We start from the raw sequence: 23,155 nt of genomic DNA, 5'->3' as shown, positions 1-23,155 counted from the left end.
ATTGAGTTGAATGGAGAAGAAACATCAGAACCGAAGGAAATTAGGAGAGCGTTTACGGACTTTTATAAGCAACTATACAGAAATAAAGATAGAAATAACAAAAGAAAAATAGAAAGATACTTGAAAGAAAAAATGGTAAGGAAGATCCCGGTAGATCAAAAAGAACAGCTGAATGCACCAATATGTAAGGAAGAGGTAGAAGAAGTTATAAAAGAGTTAAAAAGAGGGAAAGCACCAGGACCGGACGGATTCACTTGCAGCTACTACAAAGAAATGAAAGACATATTAATGGTTCCGTTGATTAAAGTAATGAACAACATCTTAAAAGAAAAAGATATCCCTGGAACATGGAAAGACGCATTTATTACAATAATACCAAAACAAGATTCGGACCTCACACAAGTCAAGAACTATAGACCCATCTCGTTATTAAATATAGACTATAAGATTTTCGCAGGAATTCTAGCTAAGAGATTAAAAAAGATACTAGTAAAGATTATACATAAAGATCAAGAAGGCTTTCTACCCGGCAGACAAATAAGAAATAATATAAGAAGCATAGTGAACGTTATTGAATACCTATCTGATAGATGTGATAAACCAGCAAGTCTAATATTCGTAGATGCGGAGAAAGCCTTCGATAATGTGGTTTGGGAATTTATGTTGAAGAACTTGGAGCTTATGGAGGTGGTTCAAGACTTTTTTAACGGCATCGAAGCAATATATACGGACCAGAAAGCAAGATTGATAGTAAACAACTCTATCACAGAAGAAATAAAGATATGTAAAGGTACAAGGCAGGGCTGCCCACTTTCGCCTCTACTATTCATTGTAGTTTTGGAAGTCCTTCTAAATGCAATTAGACAAAATAGCCAAATTAAAGGGGTGACATTAGGAGTAAATGAATACAAAATCAAGGCCTTCGCGGATGACGTGGTTTTGACGGTGGAAGAACCCATAGAAAGTATAAAAGAGATATTAGATGAGATGGAACAATTCGGAAAAATGGCAGGATTTAGGCTGAATAAGAAAAAGACTAAAATGATAGTAAAAAATATGGATGGCGATAAGATCAAATTATTACAACAAAGAATGGAAATTGAGGTTGTGAAAAAGATTAAATACTTAGGAATATGGCTTTCCGATAGGAACATAGATTTATATCAACTTAACTATATCCCAGTATGGAAAGGTATAAAAAGAGATTTAGAGAGTTGGGCCAGAATGAAATTATCATTCTGGGGAAGAATATCGATGGCAAAAATGATGGTTCTCCCTAAGTTGCTATTCCTATTCCAAACTATACCCATAATTAAAGACACAAAAATATTTAAAGAGTGGCAAAAGGCGATTTCAAGATATGTATGGGAAGGGAAGAAGCCCAGGATTAAATTTAAATTACTAACAGACACAAAAGAAAGAGGTGGCTTCACCCTACCAGATATGAAACTTTATTATGAGGCAGCATGTCTGTGCTGGATTAAAGAATGGGTAAAGCTGGAGAATAAGGAATTATTAGATCTTGAAGGGTTCAACAACAAAGCCGGGTGGCATATGTATTTGTGGAGTGACAAAAAGAAGGCAAATAAGGGATTTACGAATCATATTTTTAGAGGTGCTCTAATAGAGGTATGGAACAGATACAAAAACATATTGGAACCAAAAATCCCGCACTGGTTATCCCCGTTAGAAATGATGTCTGTAAAAAAAGTTAATATGAGAGGGAAATGGGGAAACTATGGAGAAATGGTTACCAAGGAAGGAGGGAAGTGGAAATTAAAACCCTATGATCAAGTTAAGGAGTTAACACACGATTGGCTGCATTACTTTCAGATAAACGAAATGTTTAAAAAGGAGTTGAAGGAAAGAAACTACGTAGAAAAAGAGTCAACTTACCAAAAAGAGATAATAGATAACGAACATAAAATCCTGTCAAAAATGTACAAAATACTACTGGAGTGGCATATGAAGGATGAGGAAGTGAAAGCGGTGATGGTACAATGGGCAAGGGACCTAGGCTATAACATTCAACTAGAGGATTGGGAAAGGTTGTGGAAAGAGAACATTAAATTTACGGCCTGCATTTCACTGAGGGAAAACATGATGAAAATGCTCTACAGATGGTACCTGTCACCCGCCAAATTGGCAAAGATCTATAAGGTGGACAACAAGTGCTGGAAATGTAGACATAAAGAAGGGACTTTCTTCCATCAGTGGTGGGAGTGTAAGAAAGTTAAAAGCTTTTGGGAAGAGATATATAACGAGATGAAAAAGATGCTAAAATATACTTTCGTGAAAAAACCAGAAGCATTTTTATTAGGTATCGTAGGGAAGGATGTCAAAAGAAAGGACTGTAGACTTTTCCAGTACGCGGTGACAGCTGCCAGAATTGTGTTAGCCCAGAAGTGGAAGCAGGAAGGAGTTCCAACGGTGGAAGAGTGGAGAACAAAACTGATAGAATATGCTGAATTGGATAAATTGACAGGGAAAATCAGATATACTAAGGATCAGAAATTTATAAAGGACTGGGAGAAATTTGTGTGTTATTTGGAAAATAATTACGGGGCAAAAATAATGCTAGTGGGATTTAAAGAGGCTTTGTAAAATATCAATAAATATTGTTTAGTAGAGATTATGAGGAAGGATGGAATAACTGGCAATAGGAACAAAAAAGATGGAATGTGTATTAAAAGGTTAACTTTGAATGATGTCAGCAACGTTGATGGAAGTCCAAAAGGAAAATGATTTGTTGTACATATGGTTTTACTTTTATCGTTATTTTCTTTTTTTTTCTGTATATGATATTTTCTTTTTTTGAAACTCTAATAAAAATTATATAAAAAAAAAATATTTAAAAGACTTACAGTGCACTCTTCCACAGATTTACAATATGTAATGGGGTTACTCCCTAGTTAAGTGCATTTAAAGACTGCAGCCCTAATGGCTTCCTTGATAATAAATTATGAACTGACCCAGATGGTGAAACAGAGTGTGCAAACTCAAGTTAGGGTCAGGGGTGGGCAGCCGGTGGCCTTCCAGCAGTTTGCTGGACTCCAACTTCCATCACTCCACTCCCAGCCAGCATGATCAATGGTCAGGGATGATGGTAGCTGGCGTCCAGCAACATCTGAAAGACCTCATGATTGAGTTAGACACAGCCTTACGTTCCCCGGGCATCTGAGCTAGAGCAACAGAGAAGAAACAAGCCTCTTAAATAAAACATCCTGTATATTACTAGCAAACTCAGTTCTACTCCTTATGCAGCCAAAGCAGCAGTGGAGGGATTAGCATGCAATATTTGCTGGCGTACAAAAAGATTATGTTTACTCCCAAATGGAGATGGTACATTTTGAGAGACAAGAAGCATACGTTTCCATATTTTTCAATTGGGATTTTTTGGGCCATCAATGGACCAACCTTTAAGTTCATGGGTAATATGGAAGTCTGGTTATTATCTTGATAATCTCAGGAATGCACCAGCAAGGCTCTAATGTAGTGAATTTAACAACTTGCTCAGGCTGGCTTTTATAAAAATCCACACAATCCAATAGAATGTTTTGATATTAAAGGCTCCAAAGAGATATCACTAAGGATTACCACAATAACCTAGCAATAAGCTTGAGTTTAGATGCTGAACAGCTACATAAAACCAATAATCCAGTTACCAGAACTTTTCTTGCTAGGGGCCATGTCAGCAGGCTGCCCTATTGCTGTCTTTTGCAGTTGCTCCTGGAGTGTCCTCATCTGCTCCCGCAATTTCCTCAGTTCATCTAAGTTGAAAACAATAAATGGACATTTAAAAAGTATCTTATTTAAATACATGGTTAATTAAACAGCCATTTGTCATCAATAAAAATAACTTAGGTAAAAAGTAAAGTGCATAACCAAAAGTCAAATGTTCACCGTGTTCCCTGTAAAGTGCCGAGCTCTCACTCCCCAAGAGCCAGGCTTTGATAGGAGAGATCGCCTGTGATATAATAGACTCCACTGAACACCGCACCATATGGGATTTCTCTCTGATCCCAAACCATCATTTCTGCCGCCTTGAACAATGTGAAATGCTTAACACAGTGGTGTCCAAACTTTTTTCAAAGAGGGCCAGATTTGATGAAGTGAAGGGCCATGAGGGCCAATAAACTGCCACAGGGGACGGCTTGGGCCCCTAGGTCTATCCTTCCTAATCTGTGCCATGACAGAACACAGGGATGTTTGAGTCTTGAGGCCCTTGATTATTTCCCTATCCTCCCACTTGTTTTCAAATCGAAAAGCTAGAAGGCACAGAAGGAAATCTTCCGAGAACAGAGGAGCCTAGAGCACAGAACAGAGGTCCTTCACATGAGGGCAGACTTGGCTAATTAGATTATGCATTGAAAATCTTTTGTATTAGTAGGTATGGTTAAGACAAAAGCCTCAGGTTTGCAAGGTGAGCAACTTTAAACCATCCAAAATGAAATAATGATTTTTACCTTGCAGATGTTGATTGGTCTTCTCCTTTTCGGCTAGAGAATGAGATGTTTCCTGCACAGGTTTCTCCTCCTCTTCCTCAGACAGGTCACCCACATCTCCAAACAACTCAGACACATTTTCTTTGCCGCTACTGGACTCTCCCTCGTCAGCTTCCACTTCCTCGGTATAGGATTCATCATCTTCTGCATCAAACAGCTCATTATATTCGTCCGGCTCTCCATCTGTAGCCACATTAACACCATTCTCCTCACAATCCAGCCCCACAGCTGCCTCATTCTCTTCTAACAGGGAGGCTAGCAGGTCCAAGTTATCATCACCTGGGAGAAAATAAATAAAAAAAAGGATGTCACATAGAGGAGGGAGAAAGGTTGTTTTCTGCTGCTCCAGAGAAGCGGACACGGAGCAATGGATCCAAACTACAAGAAAGAAGATTCCACCTAAACATTAGGAAGAACTTCCTGACAGTAAGAGCTGTTTGACAGTGGAATTTGCTGCCAAGGAGTGTGGTGGAGTCTCCTCCTTTGGAGGTCTTTAAGCAGAGGCTTGGCAACCATACGTCAGGAGTGCTCTGATGGTGTTTCCTGCTTGGCAGGGGGTTGGACTCGATGGCCCTTGTGGTCTCTTCCAACGCTATGATTCTATGAAAGCTTTCTATGAAAAAGGAGCAACTTACCAGGGCTCAGATGAGACTCAACCCCCAGCCCCAATACAATGCAAGTGTGCATCTAATGAGAGCCCTGATTAGAAAACAGACAGTGCTTAATCTTGTTCCACTATTCAAGCCAGCTCAGAAATGATGTTCCGAAAACAAATGGGGATGCAGTTCAGTAGCAGAGCACATCAAATAATTCTGCACAGGAATTCACAAAGTTCAAGTTCTTCAAGCATCCCTCCACGTGCCACAGTACTGCCATTTATCTGGCTGAAAAGAACAGAATGGGACTGCCTCCAAATCAACTGGCAACAACCTTCTCTTCCTGGCTGGTTTGTTCTACCTTGCATATGGAGCAGTGACAACATTTTCAAGCCTGGAAGAAACTGAATGGCTTTAGAAGATTAGACAAATTCAAAACTCACCATCCATATTTTTTCCAACAGAGACTTTACTGGAGAATTCGCGTACCCTAGAGACACATAAGAACAACAATATAAACATGCAATGCCTAATAAATGAAGCTAATTTCTGTGGAGTGCCATAAAATTAAAAGGCTAGCAGAAGGTTAATGTATCACTAACATTCAAAGCAGCAGAGAAGCAGAAGAGAGTATATAATCAATAGCTGCCTTGCCTGGTCCAAGATAACAACCCTTTTCAGCAGAATACACCCCAACAGTCCAATCCCCAGTGTTACTTATTCACAGAAAGCATAAATAAGTACTGTATTTTTCCATGTATAAGGCTAGATTTTTTCCTAAAAAATAATGCCAAAAATTAGGGGTGTCTTATACACGGATACATCTCCCCCCCCCATTTTCTTAAATTGGAATCCCCAAAAATAGACGAAAAACCCCGTCCTCTGCCTTCCCAGCTGGGGGCAGCAATGCTTCTGAATTCCAGCTGCTGGAAACCTCGGGAGGGGAGAGATGCTCTGGTGCTGGGATCCTGCTCCTGGGCTTCCCATAGGAGGCACCTGCTTGGCGGCGGCGACAGGGATCTTCCCCTTGCCTTTCATATTCCAGCGCCGGAGGGGACCCCCGGGGTCATCTAGCCCAGCCCCCTGCTCGATCCCAGGGGCGCCTGCTCCCCCAGCCTCGGGACCCGCGGCAAGAGGCATTCCTGCCCCCGACCCGGAGGCCGCGGGGCCCTCGCAGCGCCAGACCCGGGCGGGGGGGGGCGGCCTAGTCCAGGCACCTGTATTGGCGACGCTGCTTCGTCTGGCGGCCATTGGTGAGCCGCTTTGGGATCTGAACGGGCCCCCCGCCCCCTCCGCTCCGCTCTGGCCAGCGAGGCGCTTCCGGGCCGAGGCGCCCCTGGCCTTCCCGCGCGCGGCCTCCGCCCGCCTCACCTGCCCCGCTCCGACCTCCTTCCTCGCGCCGCGCTCCCGCCAGAATTCCCAGCCGAGGCCCCGCCCCTCGCTGGCGCGCATGCCCGGAAGGGAGGCCGCGGAATCCTAGAGCTAGAAAGGGGCGGGATGAGAAGAGGCGCTCTGCAGGTTGCGAGAGAGAAAGCTTCCGGGCTCCTTCGGGATGGACTGTCCTGATTGGCCAAACCAGTGCTCCGCGTGGCGGAAGCGCCCACGAGTAGAATGGAGAAGCCCGGGATGTTGACAGAGCGCGGGAGAAGGGCTGAGCCTGCGCCGGAAAGACTCTCAGGCCAGCCCTGCCATGGAGTCCACTGGGCATTTCTAGTCGCAGGCAGCGCTTCTTGTCTGGCGCTCCTCAAGGGTCCGCAATATCAGCATCTCTACCCCCCCAAATGTTCAAAGTGTGGCACTCGCTGTAACAACTTGCTTCGAGAAACCTGCTCTGACTCTCCAGAGTCTCTTGCATCAATGTTCCTCCTAGCAAATGTAATGGAAAAACGCCCATACAAACCAGTTTTTGCAACGTAATTTTATTTCTGATGGATTGCTGTTAACTATGAGAACTAATTGAGTATCTCTTCTTCAAGCATAAAATTGCCTCTTTTTCAAAGTTAGGTGAATTTTAAAAAACATTTATTTTTATATTAAACCGGGTTTATCAACATACCAACATGACAATGTTTTTAGGACCAATTAATCTTAGTCTATAGTTTAAAAGAGCAATTGTATCCTTAAGGTGCCTTTGGAGGGACTACATGATTTCCTCTTCAAGTATTCAGTTACTAAAATATACTGTATTATTAAACCCACAATTTAATTTCCCCCGAATAGAATTAAGTGAAACGGCAAATGAAGTCAGATGCACTTTTGCCTCCTTGATATTTCCTAACACAGTTCTCAATTCCATTCCAAAGCTACACAGGCCATCACCTTTATCCTCTTGAAAAGTGCTGGGCATGTGCTGCCTAGGGGCAGACCAAGAACAGCCACATTTGAGCATGTAGCAAGCATGAGTTTTATAAATGGGGCTTTCATAGCCTCTGAACTCAAGAACCAAGTTCTCTAGACGCATCTTTCTTCCCAACTGTGAGAAGAAAAACCCATCACTTTCATCCACATTCTGTATGTATATAAGCACAGATATGTATAGGCAGAGAACATGGACTCTCATGAAGCACCTGAGCTCATGCAGGCAGACAAACAGCTGCATAGGCTCAGCTGCACTGACAGATGCCCAGAAGACTGCTAAAATGGGCACACACACATGTTCACGCACATACATAAATGCACATCCTTTTGATTCTCAAACAATAAAACTACCCAAAGGAGTTTATATTCTACCTCTTATAAATATTTTAGTTCAAATAATCATTACGGTGCTGGCATCCTCAGCTTTAGCCAGCTTAGAAAAAAAGAGGCTAATTGGCTTTTTAAAGGGGGAAACCATTTCCCCCACAAGACATAAAATGAAAACCTAAAAATTCCTGCTGAAATAAATAGAAAAAAGACTATTAAATTTAAAAAATCAGGCTCTTTGCTAAGGACATATTCTGTTTAAAAAGTGCATTTCTCATCTTTGAGAATTGTTGAGGCCAGTGCTTAGATGATACAGTCCATGACATGAATCTGAAGTGTGTCCATATCAGGAAGAATCATTCCACACTTCGGACAAGAATGTATTTGGACACTCCTTTGTTGCTGCTGCCAAACCCGATCTTCTGTTCCTGCAGAGACAAATTTCATTTTTGAGAATGAAAGGAAGAGATGTAATATTAACAAACATCAAGATGGTCAGGTCCTCTTGTTGAAAAGTCAGTGTTGCTCATCTTTTTGCACTCGTGGGCACATAGGGAATTTTGAGAGACAGCTGTGGGCACCAACCCCTCAGGTAACTTTTCTCCTCTCTCCCACAAGTCACTTCCACAGAAAGAATGAGAGAACACACACACACACACACACACACACACACACACACACTTTGCTTTTTCCCACTGGGTCTCAGTAAAAGTCAGATCCAACAGAATTGAAATGGATCCTCTTGAACTTGCATGATTTTACATCATATCTCCCCCGCCCAAAAAAACTACCACAATAACAGTGACCTATGGCATGACTCCTCATGATTCCCCCCCCCCCATGACAATAAAGCAACCAACAAAATTGAGTTGAATGGAGAAGATGTGGGCCATCTAATGTGGGCCATTGACGTTGAGCTCTACCCCGTGTCCGGTCTGATTCAGAATGAGTTTTCCCCCACCGGCGCCCTAGCCGTCTTAACGATTGTTTCATTGCCCTCAGCTCCGAAGAAAACCACGGGGCTGTCCGGGCTCCATGCAATCGGAGAGGGTGTTTCGGAGCCAGACAGTCGATAGCCCTGGTTAACTCCGCATTCCAGCGGGCCACCAGGGAATCAGCTGAAAGGCCATCAACATGGGATAAAGCATCTCCTACCACTCTCTGGAAACCATTTGGATCCATTAAGTGGCGGGGGCAGACCATCTGAATTGGTCCCACCTCACTGCAGAGGGGAAGGGCCGCGGAGAAGTCCAGTTGTACCAGGAAGTGATCTGACCATGGCACTTCTTTAGTTTCACTTTTACTTAGTGTCAGATCTCCAACATCCATAAAGGTGAACGCCAGGTCCAAGGCATGTCCGCGGCTATGGGTTGGGCCAGACTTATTCAGGGACAGCCCCATGGAGGTCATGCTTTCCACGAAGTCCCGAGCGGCCCCTTGTAAGGTTGTGTTGGCATGGATGTTAAAATCTCCTAGGACAACCAAACTAGATGTCTCCGGGAGAACATCCGCCACGACCTGAAGCAGCTTGGGCAGGGAATCCTTGGTGCAGCGGGGAGGCTGGTACACCAAAAGGAATCCTGTCCTGCCCCTATTGCCCAACTTCCAGAACATGCACTCAGAGAACTGGGTCTTCCCAATAGGACGCCTGGTGCAAACTAATGACTTCCTAAAAATCACTGCAACCCCCCCTCCCCGCCCACGTGACCTGGGTTGCTGTGCGTAAGAGAAACCTGGTGGACAAGCAGCGGCAAGGACAGGCCCATCTGCTTCATCCAACCAAGTCTCTGTTACACATGCCAGGTCAAATCCTCCATCCATGATCAAGTCATGGATGGCAGTGGTCTTGTGAATCCTTGACCTGGCATTGCACAGCAGCACCTTCAGGTCATGTGGGTCTCCCTTGCTGATTCCAGTATCCATCCGGTCAAGACCAGACCCAGAGGTAGGGATAGTCCTCAAATAACAACTAAACCTGCCTCCTCGGTAATGAAATGGTCTGGTCACAGTCCTTTATTTCAATGGGTCTACTACTTGGAGTAATCCCTGGAAAAGACCCTGATGTTGGGAAAGATTGAGGGCACAAGGGGAAGGGGATGACAGAGGACCGGATGGTTGGACAGTGTTCTTGAAGCTACTAATGTAAGTTTGACCAAACTGTGGGAGACAGTGGAAGACAGGAGTGCCTGGTGTGCTCTGGTCCATGGGGTCACGAAGAGTCGGACACGACTAAACAACAACAACTTGGAGTAAAAGTTATTTGGATGCCACCCTGAGTTGGCTGTGTGAACCAAGAGCTGTGGTGTGGCAAGTTTCTCAGGCTGCCCTTTTAATTTTACCTCCTTGAGAAAAGTGAGACTGGCCTTGATCTGATGGGAGTCTGTGCCGAGTTTGCATTTCTGCCAGCATATTCCTAGAGAGAGAAAAAAAGAGATTGCTAATGGCATACCCTCATTTTCTATGACTCCCCCCCCCCAAATCAGCATGGCAGTGAAGAACTGAAAATGGAGAGAAAAGATGCAGCCCAATAAACTTATTTTTTAAAAAATAGTCCCACTGTTCTCTCCTCTCACAAAATATTGAAAACGTTTCCGTAGCTAAACATTTCCTCTGATCCATTTCTCACCTTCCGAGATCTTCATGGTCTTGCTTCTCTGTCAGCAAGTATGCTAGCTGGGCAGCCAATTGCTCCTTTTCCTCGTGGATCTTCTCCCGTGCTGCTCGTTCAGCGTGGAAGTCAGAACAATAGAGCTCCATCTAATCAGGGAACAAACAGGAATAAAGATCACAATGTGCTTTAAAAAGAGATAAATGAGTCAATCTGAGTTAATATGCTGCCCTAATCCTGTTCCAAATCAAGGGTGGCTGTACTAGCTAAAGGATTCTGCCTCACTGAGCTTCCTCAGCCATCATCCGCCATGAACCACCATTGGCAGCAACAGCTGCAGGTGTGATCTATGCTTATGATAATATTTTATTCTCTTGCTAGTTGTGCTGTTTTAAGTGTGCATTTTATATTCGACTTCCTCTAGTAATGTTTTCTCTTGAAATCTTTTAAGATAATATTTTAGTTTCTTGTTAATTATGTAGCCTTGAATGTATACTTGTCTGTCTTCAGTATTGTTTTATTTGATCCTTTAATCTAGGTTGTAAACTGGTTTGAGATTTTTTTCTTAAAAAATAAAGCAGTATAGAAATGAAAATTAACAACAACAACAACTCATTTCTTTACACAATCAAGACTTCAGAATTTGGATTACAATCATAGCCAAAAGACTGAATAATCTTAGCACTAATCAGTTGGATTTATTAAAAAGCAGAAAATTGCAATCAACATAAAATGCCTAATTAACTGCATAAAAATATTACAGTCAAACCAAGAACAATAAGCAGTTATTTTCCCCAACCTGTAAAAAGCTTTTGACCATGTAAAATGGTATTTCTTATATAATACTCTTGAATAATTGCCTTGATAAGTATAATATGGGATCACAGTTTAAAAACTGGATTACTTTAATGTAGTACAAACCCTCAAACAACAGTCTATGTAAATGGCTCACTCTCCTCCCAATTTAATTTACAAAGTGATATACGCCAAGGGTGTCCATCCTTATGTACTCAATTATTTTGTTAAGTGGCACACATACACACATGCATATGAGTTTATATTAGCATTTATTTATTTAAGCTTATCTATATATCTAAAGTTTCTAAGATCAATCCTTGTTTGCCTGTTATAATAAATAAAACTTTTTAAAGGGAATAAATAAATAATAATAATTTTATTATTTATACCCTGCCCATCTGGCTAGGTTTCCCCAGCCACTCTGGGCAGCTTACAAAATAAATGGATTATCTTCAATGTTAGTCATACTTAAGAGTAGACCCGCTCAAATGAATGGGCTCAAGTATTTTAAGTCAATTGATTTCATTCTCTCTGCTTAAGAGTGGAGCAGGATTTCACCCACCCACCACATGACAGGTGTCCTTACCATACCTGAGCTCGGAGGATAGCCACGGTTTCCAGTTCTTCCTCCTGCCTGGCAATGGTCTGCTTCATTTCATCTATCTGGAACTGTTTGGCAGCTAGGGCTTCCTCTGCCATATTCAGTCTGTGAATGAGTTCCTCAGCTGTAGCCTTATTGAGCCTTTCAGCCTGCAGCAGGTTTAATCAGGGCGGGGAACACAGTGCAATCAGAAACATCTTATGGCTTCTGGTGGCCTGGCAGTCTAAACCCGTGAATGAGCTGCATCGCAGTGCAAGCAGCTGCTCCCAATGCAAAAATCAGGAGGGGGAAACACTGTGGTCACAGCTTGGTTCTGTGGGGCTCTGCATCCAGTTCTACTACTCCTTTTTTTTATAATAATTTTTATTACATTTTTTCGAAATTATAGAGAAAACAAAAAGAAAGACAGAACAAAAGAAAAAAAGGAAAAGAGAACAGAAAATCTCAACCATTTCGACAACTTATTTCAAATTTCCATTGGACTTCCCCACATCTCCCACATGAATGCATTCTTGATAATAAAATTGTCAGCAAATTATACCCTTATTTCGTGTGTTTCTTTATATTTTCAGTTGCAATTTAAGTTTAAATCTCTTATTCTCCAATTACTCTAAAAATATAGCATAATATCCTTTTTACCCGTTTAAACTTTGATTCTTTCATGAGTGTTATCAGTTTCATAAATAATTAAATTTCATTGCTGGGGCTAACGTTCCAGATCATACGACGTCTTATGTTTCATACAACTTATAATATTTCTGCAAATAGTCTTTAAATTTTTTCCAGTCCTCCTCCATTGCCTCTTCTCCCAAGTCTCGGATCCTTGCAGTCATCTCGGCCAGTTCCATGTAGTTCATCAGTTGCGTCTGCCAGTCCTCCAGTGTGGGCAAATCTTGGGTCTTCCAATGCTTAGCGATAAGAATTCTTGCTGCTGTTGTAGCATACATAAAAAAAGTTCTATCCTTTTTTAACACCTTCTGGCCGACAATGCCCAGAAGGAAGGCCTCTGGTTTCTTGGGGAAGGTGTACATGAACACCTTTTTTAACTCGTTATAAATCATTTCCCAGAAGGCCTTCAATCTTGGACAAGTCCACCAGAGGTGAAAGAATGTCCCTTCAGCCTCCTTACATTTCCAACATTTATTGTCAGACAAATGGTATATCTTAGCAAGCTTGACTGGGGTCATGTACCACCGGTATACCATTTTCATAATGTTTTCTTTCAAGGCATTACATGCCGTAAATTTCATACCGGTGGTCCATAACCTTTCCCAGTCTTCAGACATAATATTGTAACCAATGTCTTGAGCCCATTTTATCATGGCTGACTTAACTGTCTCATCCTGAGTGTTCCATTTAAGCAGCAAGTTGTACATTCTCGATAATACCTTGGTCTTTGGTTCTAGCAACTCTGTCTCAAGTTTCGATTTTTCCACCTGGAATCCTATTTTTTTATCTAGCTTAAAAACCTCATTAATTTGGGCATAGTGTAGCCAATTTTGCACCTTATCCTTTAGTTTTTCAAAGCTCTGCAACCTCCAATTACCTCCAATGTTTTCTATTATTTCCCAATATTTCGGCCAATGTGCCTCCATATTGGCTGTTTTCCGAGCTTTGGCCTCTATTGGTGAGATCCACCTCGGAGTTTTACTTTCCAATAAGTCTTTGTATTTTTTCCAGACCATATATATTGCTTTCCTGACAATATGGTTTTTGAACATTCCATATGTTTTCCCCTTGTCATACCACAAATACGCATGCCAACCTAACGAATTGTTAAAGCCTTCCAGATCTAGGACATCAGTGTTTTCCAATAAGATCCAATCTTTCATCCAGCAGAAGGCCGCAGCTTCATAATATAACCTTAAGTCCGGCAGGGCAAACCCCCCTCTCTCCTTTGCATCAGTTAGTATTTTAAACTTTATTCGGGGCTTTTTGCCCTGCCAGACAAACCTAGAGATATCCCTCTGCCACTTTCCAAAACATTCCACTCTGTCCACGACCTGCAAGGCTTGAAACAGAAACAACATTTTTGGCAAAACGTTCATTTTTATAACTGCAATTCGGCCTAACAAGGATAATTTCAATCTTGACCAAATTTCAAAATCTTTTTTAACCTCTGACCAGCATTTTTCATAATTATCTTTAAATAGATTCAAATTCTTAGAAGACAGATTGACCCCCAGGTATTTCACTTTTTTAACAATGTTTAGTTCTGTTTCCTTCTGAAACCCCTCTGTTTCAATAACCGTCAAATTTTTCCCTAACACCTTAGTTTTTTGTTTGTTCAACTTAAAACCCGCCACCCGACCAAATTTCTGAATCAATTCCAAAACTCTTTTTGTACTAGGTTCTGGCTCCTGTAATGTTAAAACCAAGTCGTCTGCAAATGCTTTCAATTTATATTGTTTCGCTCCGACCCGTATTCCTTGTACCTGCCGATCCTCCCTTATCATATTCAGCAAAACCTCCAGGACCGAAATAAACAACAGAGGGGATAGGGGGCACCCCTGGCGTGTTCCTTTTTCAATATGAAGTTCTTCTGTCACCACATTGTTCACTATCAACTTAGCTTTTTGTTCTGAATAGATTGCCTCTATTCCATTCTCAAACCCCCTTCCCACTCCCATCCCTTCCAAATTTTTCTTCATAAATTTCCAAGAAATGTTGTCAAAGGCCTTCTCCGCATCAATAAAAATTAGCACTGCTTTGGTGTTAATATTTGTTTGTAAAAGTTCCAGAATATCGATAATGTTCCTGGTGTTGTCAAACAAATGTCTACCTGGGAGAAAGCCTGCTTGGTCCTTATGAATTACTTCATTTAGTACTTTTTTAAATCTATTAGCTAAAACATCCGCAAATATTTTGTAATCCACGTTTAGGAGTGAGATGGGTCGGTAGAATGGAAAAGTATGGCTCCACCACTGTTGCAGGTGAAGGAGACCATGATCTCTCCTTAGGATGCCATCATCCTAAGTGCCGTCATCCCCATTTTCTGCTCCCATACCAATAAATGCTCTAAAGCATAAATGCACATGTCATAACCTACCTCTCCCACAGTTATCTTTTATCAATTGCACTTCTTCTTTAGTCTTCTTTCTTTTTTCTCTTCTACACTACTTAAATCAGGGAAGTCTTTATTAACGCTGTGCTAAACCTCAGTACTGTCTAATGTTGCTATTTTTAGTCATTTTTGCTGTTGCATGTTATTATTAAGAATACAAATGGAAGAAAGCACTTTGCACAACACAGCTGGAACCAAGCAGAGCAACTGGGAGATATGGGCACCTCCTGCGTGTTCTGACCCTATTGAACCCCGAAGGAACTTTCACAAAGGGGGTGGAAATGCTGTTCATTCCACTTCCTTACATAGCACTGGGACTATTCTTTAGAGCAAGGCTTACCTCTTTGTCTTTTAGTTCTTCAATTGTCTGCTTTGCTTTGGTCAGTTCAGATACAAGCTTGCTATAAGCATCCTGCAATGTGTTAAATTTCTGTCTGTTGGAAGACAAGTAAGACAGATATGAAAATAAGCAATTTTAGGAAGAAAGGCTTATTTGATGACTTTCTGCTTTGTTCACTTGTGTCCTTCAATGATTTAACAGTTCCTCAATAAAACAGAGATAATTTCTTGGTGTATTAAATTTCAACAACAAAATACATGTAGACTGTGTGGCAGCCTTAGGACCCTTTCACATACTGCACTTCAACAAACCAGGGCTTGCCACAGAATGTACACCAGGACAGGGATCTACAGCAAATCCTCTGACAAGTGTATCATTTTATCATATTCACATTTTCTCTACATATATTGGGGGAGAGGGTAGAGACTGAATGTATACTTGTAAAATGCAATGCAAGAAGAGGCCCTATACCTTTTCTTCACACAATGAATAACCAAGGTAGGGCAATTTCAGTTGGAAACCTAATCAGCACCACAGGTTTCCCTAAAGAGAAGGATTTTTTTTTGCCAGATTCTTCTTTGCAAGCTCAGTTTAGCTGATCAGCAGTGACAATCATGGAGGCGGAAATAGAAGGCGTGCATTGCAGCCACATTTTGAGCCTCACTTTCTCAGCCCCCGCTCCTGAGCCCATACTCACTGCTCTTCGTTTGCTCTGGCTTCCTCCAGCTTGATTTCTGACTGCATGCTCTCCACTTGAAGCTCCAACTTCTTAATGGTGTACAGCAGCTGCTGCTTCTCATCCAGGTCTCCAGCACTTTCACCATGTTGCTGTCTCTCAAAAGCCTGGCACCTGGGAAGGAGATCGTGGGGAACTTCAGCAAGGAGTGAATGGAGGGAGAGAAATGCTCTGCCAGAAACTGGTTGCACCCCTTGAGGGATGCTCTGACTCAAGAAAATATGTAATTCAACAGCACTCTTACTTCTCTTGCAGCTTCTTCTGGATTATCTCAGCATCTTTTAATTTAGCATGTGTCTCCTGAAGTTCTTTGAACAGGGCAGACACTTGTAGGTTTAGAGTCTCTACTTCATCACCCACCTGCAAGAAACACGCAAAACCACCTAAAAACACAGGTTGAGTCCATACACTTACTGCAGACTGAATTAACAATACAGCCCTGCTATTATGCTTCTAGTTTTTTGCATAATTAGTCAGAAAAGCATGTCACTAGTAGCAGATTTGAGTTTAAATATTCTGAACATACACATAAGAAAGAGCCTCTTGTCTGCAGCAGAGGCAAGACAGGCACAAGAGCCATTTCTAGAATGGGGCAAGCAGCTTCTGCAAAACCAATCAACTGTTTCTACCAAGCAAACAATTGTTCCTAGCTTGAGGGAAGATGGATCTCTTTGGGGAGGCCACACAGACCCTGAGCTGCAAGGCATCCACACCGACTCCCCTGACCTCCCTCATTTGGTGTCTACATGGGTAAGGCCAAACCATTGGTGAAATATAGGTGGTGTCACCTCCAGTTCAATGAGGCTGTGGAACTCTGCCTGTCAAGTTTCCCAGAGGCAAGTTTACAGCATCACCCAGAATGTGTGAGATATTCTGAGACCCAATGGTCCAGATCAGCATTTGCATCAGTGGGCAGCTGCCTGCAAATGAAGGCATGAGAAACTTTCGAAAGTTCACTCTGCCCATTGGGTAACGAGCATTCTAGAGCCCATCCGTAGGAAGGACAGGTCTACCCAAAAGCTACCCAGAAACAAGCATGTCTGGCATGGGACATCAATAGATGAGCCACACTTACGCTTTCTGCTCTCTCTTTTACTTCCTCCTCCGCAGGTTCCATCTGAGTGCCTTTCTCTGCAGTTTTATTTTCTAACAGAAGTCTGTGAAACACAAGAAGCCAATCCCAATTTAAACATATTAGTATGTAAGTCATATTGCTATAGATTTGATGGGAAAGGTCATGAGAACATGCGACAGTCAATGCTATTTTCCAGAAGCCCTTCTCCACTCTTAAAGCAAGTGGGATTCATTGTGGAATCTGTTCACTGTCAACACAAGAATACAAGATTGCTGCATTTGGGGGAATGTGTCAAAACCACTCCAGCTGCAGGGCATTCTCTCTTGCAGAGTAGAACAAACAGTTGCCAGTGAACTAAGAGCAATACAGTGGTACCTCTGGATGCGAATGGGATCCGTCCCGGAGCCCTGTTCGCATCCTGAAGCGTCATTTTAAGCGTCTGCGCATGCGCAAGTGGTGGAACCCAGAAGTAACGCGCTCTGTTACTTCCGGGTTGCCGCGGAGCGTAACCTGAAAACACTCAACCTGAAGCACATTTAACCTGAGGTATGACTGTAATTGTTTTTTCATGCTACTAAAACATTTGAAAGGTTTTATATATATATAAAAAGATTGTAAGTAGTATAATGGGGGACGCGGGTGGCGCTGTGGTCCAAACCACTGAGCCTCTTGGGCTTGCTGATCAGAAGATCGGCGGTTCGAATCCCCGCGACGGGGTGAGCTCCTGTTGCTCAGTCCCTGCTCCAGCCAACCTAGATGTTCAAAAGCACAAAGTGCAAGTAGATAAATAGGTACCGCTCTGGCGGGAAGGTAAACAGCATTTCCGTGTACCGCTCTGGTTTCGCCAGAAGCGGCTTAGTCCTGCTGGCCACATGACCCAGAAAAACTGTCTGCGGACAAACGTTGGCTCCCTTGGCCAGTAAAGTGAGATGAGCGCCGCAACCCCAGAGTCGTTCGCGACTGGACTTAACTGTCAGGGGTCCTTTACCTTTTAAAGTAGTATAATGGTTAGAGTTTTGGAGTAGGACTTGGGAGACCAGGGTTAAATCCCCACTCAGCCTTCATGAAACTCGCTGGGTGACCTTGGGCCAGCCACTGCGTCTCAGCCTAGCCTCCTCCTCAGGGTTGTTGTGGAGATTAAATGAGGAGGGGGAGAACCATGTCCACCCCACCTTGAGCTCCTTGGAGAAAAAGGCAGGATATAAATGCCATAAATATAAATATTAAAATCTCTTAACACTTTAGATGCAACTTAGGTTATTAGGGGCTTACAAAAACAGCATTAATTGCCTTACAGTGTAGCTGAACAGATGACAGGGTCAACATGTGTGAAATGCTTAGGGGAAACACTCAGAAATACGATTTTAAGTTCAGGACTTAACAGCCTTGTTTGAGATCATATCTATACATCAAAACACTGAAAATGGATTGTATTCAACGTTAACAGTGCTTAGACCCATTGAAAATAATGGACAAGACCACCTGAGGTCCATTAACCTCAGTAGGTCTCCTCTGAGTATGACTAATGTTGGATTCAACCCAATAATTATAAACTATAGATGGTTGCCACCTTTCCTTCTGCTCCTGGAGCTCCTTTTCCAAGGCTTCTCTCTTCTGGGTCTCGCTCCTGAGGGAATGAAGAAGCTGGCTGACAGTCAACTCTTCGGTTTCCAACTTTTTTTTTGCTTCATCCAGAGATCTGCTCCTGTTTTGACAAAATAGAAGAGAGCAGAGCAGTAGCTGGAGTGCCGCACTTCACTCTTCTTCTTTTAAACCCCTTTCTCTAACAGAAGACTAGGAAGGGTAGCACAAATCAAAAACTACCATTAGGAGCAGCCCAGGAATTCTACTTACACATAGGCAGCTGCATCCCTCGTCGTTTTGCCACGAAGGTCCTGAATTTCTTTCACACCTCCGTTTAATTCTCCTTCCTGTGGAAAATTGGAAGGGGAGAACATGACAACTCTGAATCTGACATGTTGCAGTTATGTGATGCATTGCATTAATCTCCCTCCAACATCAGTGGGCTGACTTCCCACATTTTGAAATAATGAACATTACCACCAGAGGTCGGGGGGGGGGGCACACCATAAGACTATGAAGCCCAGAGATTACCCAACTGCACAACTGCTTCCAGACCAACCGACAGCACCTGCCATGCATTTTTTTCTCTGGGAGAAGGGACAGCTCTCGCTTACGTGCATCCTGATCTCCACAAATGAGTCATCAGTTCCAGTGTTGAGTTTAAGCTGCAGCTCTGAAATGATGGCAACCAGATCGGCCTTCTCAGCCTGCAGCTTCACCACTTGCATCCTCAGCTGCTCCAGCTCCTGGGCCATCTCCTTCTTGGAAACCGTGCATCCCTGGGAGAAGCAGTTGAGACGGAGAGGGTCAGAGAAGCCAGGAGATACAGAAGGAGAGTGCGAAGGACGTGCCACATATTAACTAGGCCCTTTTAAAATGTGATTCTTTTTTTGGGGGGGTTGTTATTGGGTTGTTGTTTTTCTTTTGATTATATATATTGTTGTTTTTCTTTTCATTATATATATTGTGGTTTTATATTTTGATTTTGTTCTGTGAGCTGCCCTGAGACCACTGGGTATAGGGCAGTATATAAATGCAATAAATAATAATAACAAGAATAACTGGACATTGAGTTCATATAAGCCCAAGCTCTCTGCCCCTGCCGCCTTATTTATTTGTATTAAAATTTCTATTCCAGCCATCTAGTGCCTATGTGTTTATCTTCCCCTTTTATAATATTGCAGATTGTAAATCTTATTGTTTTATTCCTTTGATCTGTTTTAAACTTTTGGCATATACAGTTGCACCTTGGTTCTCAAATGCCTTTGTGCTCGTACGTTTTGGCTCCTGAACACTGAAAACCTGGAAGTAAGTGTTCCAGTTTACGACTTTTTTTCAGAAGCTGAACGTCCGACGCAGCTTCCAGTTGAGTACAGGAAGCTCCTGCAGCCAATTGGAAGCTGCGCCTTGGCTTCTGAATGTTTCAGAAGTCAAACAGACTTCCAGAACGGATTACGTTCAAGAACCAAGGTACAACTGTATATATATGTGTGTGTGTCTACACACACACACAAACCAAAACTGCAAGTCATTTCAAAGCATTTTATGTAGTTAGTGACAAATCAATGTAATAAAGAATATGAACTGCACTTACGACTGCAGCCTTGGACAGTTAACTATTCACAGTGTCTCTGCTGTTGTTGTTGTTTGTCCGGCATTAAAAAAAAATTTCTCTAGCTGTGCCAGTTTTTATAGCTGTGCCCCATGCATGCACACATGCTCATAGTTTTATTTACCTTTGTGGACCCTTCCTCTCTCTCTTCCAGAGTCTGGAGTTGCTCTTTCAGGGCTTCATTCTCTACACATTTGGTTGCCAAGCACTGCCTGGCTTCCTTGAATTTAGTTTCATAGAACTCCCGCTCTTCTTTCAGCTTCTCTCTCCATGTGGAAAGCTCCTCAAAGCGATCCTTCATAGCTTGATTACGCTGCCTCATGGCTTCTGTTGGGACATGCCAAAACAGTGCATTAGCATGTATCAATATACTCCAGCTACTCTCCCTCCCCAAACCGGAACCTGGATATAGGAAAAATACACTGAAGAGGGCAGGGCTCGCCCGAGACACTTTGCCACCTGAGGCAAAACACAAAGGGGCTCCCCCTCTCCCCACCAGGGAAGCAGGAGGGGGTGAACAAGTGGGGAATGAAGCTCTACGTCGGGATCTGATGCCCCTGTGGATCCTGCCACCTGATGTGGTTGCCTCACCACACCTAATGGGTGGGCCGGCCCTGGAAGGTTTCATGGATGAAACTGCACTTTTTGCAGTGCTGCCTGGCCCACTAGGGCGAAAGGGGCACTGCTCTGCCAACCTCAGACTGCCTTTGGCCAGCCCCATCTGCCTGCTTTCTTATTTACAACCTGTCCAGGGGGTGGCACTGCCTGTCAGTGATGGCTTTGTAGAACTCAGCAGGTGGGGAGGACAACTGGAATTGGGAAAGAGAGGGCCTCTGAGCACTCACACAATGCTTTGCTAGTGAGTAACTGCAGCTGACGGTCTTAGCATCAAGAACTAAGGGAACACAGACTCATAAGCTAAGACCCCTAGATCCTTTTCACATGTACAACCAGCAAGTCAAGTGTCCCCCATCTTCCTGCCTAAGTGTAGAACCTTACACCTGACCCTACTGAAATACATATTGTTAGTTTTGGCCCAGTTCTCCAACCCCGATTCTGTCTTCTGCAGCACTGGCTACCCCTCCCAGTTTGGTGTCATCTGCAAATTTGATGAGCGCCCCCTCCATACCACCATCCAAGTCATTTATAAAGATGGGCTGTTTGTGAGGTGGGGAAAAAGCACGTTGTTCAGGCCACCTTAAGTCCCACATATATTAACATTCAGACCATGCACCTCTCCAGTGATACCACCATAGAAGCAGGCAGTCTCCACTGACTAGACCCAGATCTGCTTAGCTTCACTGAAGTAGCTGCCTCACGTGCCTCCTGCCCCAAGCTGAGCACTCAGCACTCAGCACTCAGAGGGCAATTGGCTCAAGCAAGCCAAGCATTCAAGGCCAAACAAGTTTACTTCAAGGCCATCTCCGTGAAGCCATGTGGAAGTGCATGCAATGTCAGTTGTTCACCTTTCAGCTCATTGTTCTCGGTAATGAGCTCTTTCATCTGCTGGACCATCTCCTCAACTGTGGACGTGCTGAGCGGGGGAGGCGGCACATTTGGATGCCCATTCTCCACCTCCGTCTTGCTACACCGCCCATTCTCAGCAAGACAGTTTAATGGCTTCTTGGACATTGCTACAGTTACTTTGCAGAGAAAGAAAAAATAGATAATTATAATAATGCACCTTCCATTGGGCTGTGGTTTATATACACGAGAAGTTATTTGGGCCATGAAATTTAGATGAATTGTACTAATTAGTACTCATAGTTCTCATCAGCCCTTCTGTAGACATTGGTCAGAACGATGTTCAGAAGTTTCTGGGCAGGTGTGGCAAGGGGAGGGGGCAGAGCAGGATCACACCGCCTGCCCAGGCCCCACCCAGGCAGGGACTGGGTGTTAGTGAGAAAGGGCTGCATCCTGGGTGTTTGTTTGACTGAGCTGGGAGCCCCGCTGGGCGCAGGCTTTGCAACTGCAGGGAAGATTTCTCATGAACGTTGTACACACAGCCACCGGAGAGGCGCAGCCGGCAATGGAGTGTGCCTCCGGGGGTGACGGCGAACCACTGCTAGCAGCACCAGCGTGATCTCCCTGGGGCGCAAGCCTGGCGACCAGACCCCCTCTCGACCTCGCGGGTGCGCTCCGAGGGAAGCAGAGCTCGGCGCCAGCGGGGCTGCAGGAGGGGCGCCAGACCCCCCCCCGTCGGGCTCTGCCGGGGGTTTCCTCCCTAGCCCGTTTCTCCCCCTGAAGTTCCCCCGCATCTCCCGCCCCCGCCTCCCCCTGGACCCGCCCTGGCCGGGGCTCCGGCGCCTCTCCCCTCGCCGCGGCAGGCTCCGCCCCGGGGCCCCCTCACCAGGCCGCGGCCCCGCAGCTCCTCGGGCCCCAGTTCCGCAGCCGGCGGCGCTCCTCCTCCTCCTCCTCTTCGGGCGGCGACGCGGAAGAGGCGGCGGGAGGGAGGCCGGCCTTGCCCCTCGGGCCGGTCAGCTGACGGAAGCGGCGGCTCCTCGCTCCGGCGCCGGGCGGGCCTTTCTCCTCCGCGCCCGCCAGGGCGGCTCCGTTTCCAGGCCCCGCGCCGCCATCTCCCTTCGCCCGTAACTGGCCGCATTTTGCCTGCCAAGCGCGGCCCCTGGGCGCCCCCTCACCCAGTGGCGTAGCGTGGGGGGTGCAGGGGGGCCGGGCGCACCGGGCGCAACATCTGGGGGTTAGGGGGCGCAAATTACTTGCCTTGCCCCGGGTGCTGACAACCCACGCTACGCCACTGCCCTCACCATTCCTGACTCGACTAAGGGGGAGTCGGGCTGTTTAAAGCCCGTCTGGTTCCCCCCAAGAATCCGGGGAAGTTAGGCGAGCCCCGAGCCAAGGAGCTAGGGAAGGCTTTTTCCAAATGCTTAATGCTCTATTATGTCTTTCTATATGTTGGCATCCGCCCCGAGTGGCTGGAGCAGCCAAGTCCG

At 44.3% G+C, this 23,155-nt stretch overlaps 2 protein-coding genes across 4 annotated transcripts in view; both read right to left on the bottom strand.

Moving 5' to 3' along the window:
* The window catches only part of MCM10 (minichromosome maintenance 10 replication initiation factor), a 32,923-nt gene extending 26,376 nt beyond the window's left edge, over nt 1–6,547 (bottom strand). Inside the window, exons 1-4 of the mRNA XM_082240113.1 lie at nt 6,473–6,547; nt 5,545–5,591; nt 4,467–4,784; nt 3,666–3,770 (exon numbers count right to left, since the gene is read on the bottom strand). Of these exons, the coding sequence (XP_082096239.1) occupies nt 3,666–3,770; nt 4,467–4,784; nt 5,545–5,551 (430 nt within the window). The 5' untranslated portion in view covers nt 5,552–5,591; nt 6,473–6,547. The remainder of the gene's footprint in view (nt 1–3,665; nt 3,771–4,466; nt 4,785–5,544; nt 5,592–6,472) is intronic.
* A 457-nt stretch (nt 6,548–7,004) lies between these two features.
* Nucleotides 7,005–22,695, bottom strand: OPTN (optineurin). 3 transcript variants are annotated; one of them, XM_082240130.1, is made up of 14 exons: nt 22,555–22,695; nt 21,671–21,847; nt 20,329–20,531; nt 19,207–19,371; nt 18,863–18,939; nt 18,579–18,713; nt 17,009–17,090; nt 16,178–16,293; nt 15,895–16,047; nt 15,198–15,291; nt 11,784–11,942; nt 10,413–10,543; nt 10,150–10,199; nt 7,005–8,214 (listed from the first exon to the last, which is right to left on the bottom strand). In XM_082240130.1, exons 2-14 carry the CDS (start codon nt 21,834–21,836, stop codon nt 8,090–8,092), a joined length of 1,656 nt encoding a protein of 551 aa, XP_082096256.1. In that variant the 5' UTR covers nt 21,837–21,847; nt 22,555–22,695; the 3' UTR covers nt 7,005–8,089. The 3 variants fall into 3 exon arrangements, with proteins under 3 accessions (XP_082096256.1, XP_082096254.1, XP_082096255.1); XM_082240128.1 differs by having other exon boundaries at nt 10,126–10,199; nt 22,555–22,693; XM_082240129.1 differs by having other exon boundaries at nt 10,126–10,199; nt 21,671–21,838; nt 22,555–22,628.
* Between the last annotated feature and the right edge of the window lie 460 nt (nt 22,696–23,155).

The sequence above is a fragment of the Podarcis vaucheri genome (genome assembly GCF_965113315.1).
Source record: "Podarcis vaucheri genome assembly, chromosome: 10".
NCBI lineage: Eukaryota > Metazoa > Chordata > Lepidosauria > Squamata > Lacertidae > Podarcis > Podarcis vaucheri.
Note: the sequence above shows the minus strand (reverse complement) of the source record. Positions and strands in the feature narration are given on the sequence as shown.

Bases quoted from the DNA above. Each gene is read 5' to 3' on its own strand.
- OPTN (XM_082240128.1), bottom strand. From the start codon at position 21,836: ATGTCCAAGAAGCCATTAAACTGTCTTGCTGAGAATGGGCGGTGTAGC. The intron at 18,714-18,862 runs GTAAGTAGAATT...TTGTCAAAACAG, and splicing joins AGGGATGCAGCTGCCTATGT to GAGCAGATCTCTGGATGAAG. The intron at 16,048-16,177 runs GTAAGAGTGCTG...TCTCCTTCCCAG, and splicing joins CAGAAGAAGCTGCAAGAGAA to GTGCCAGGCTTTTGAGAGAC.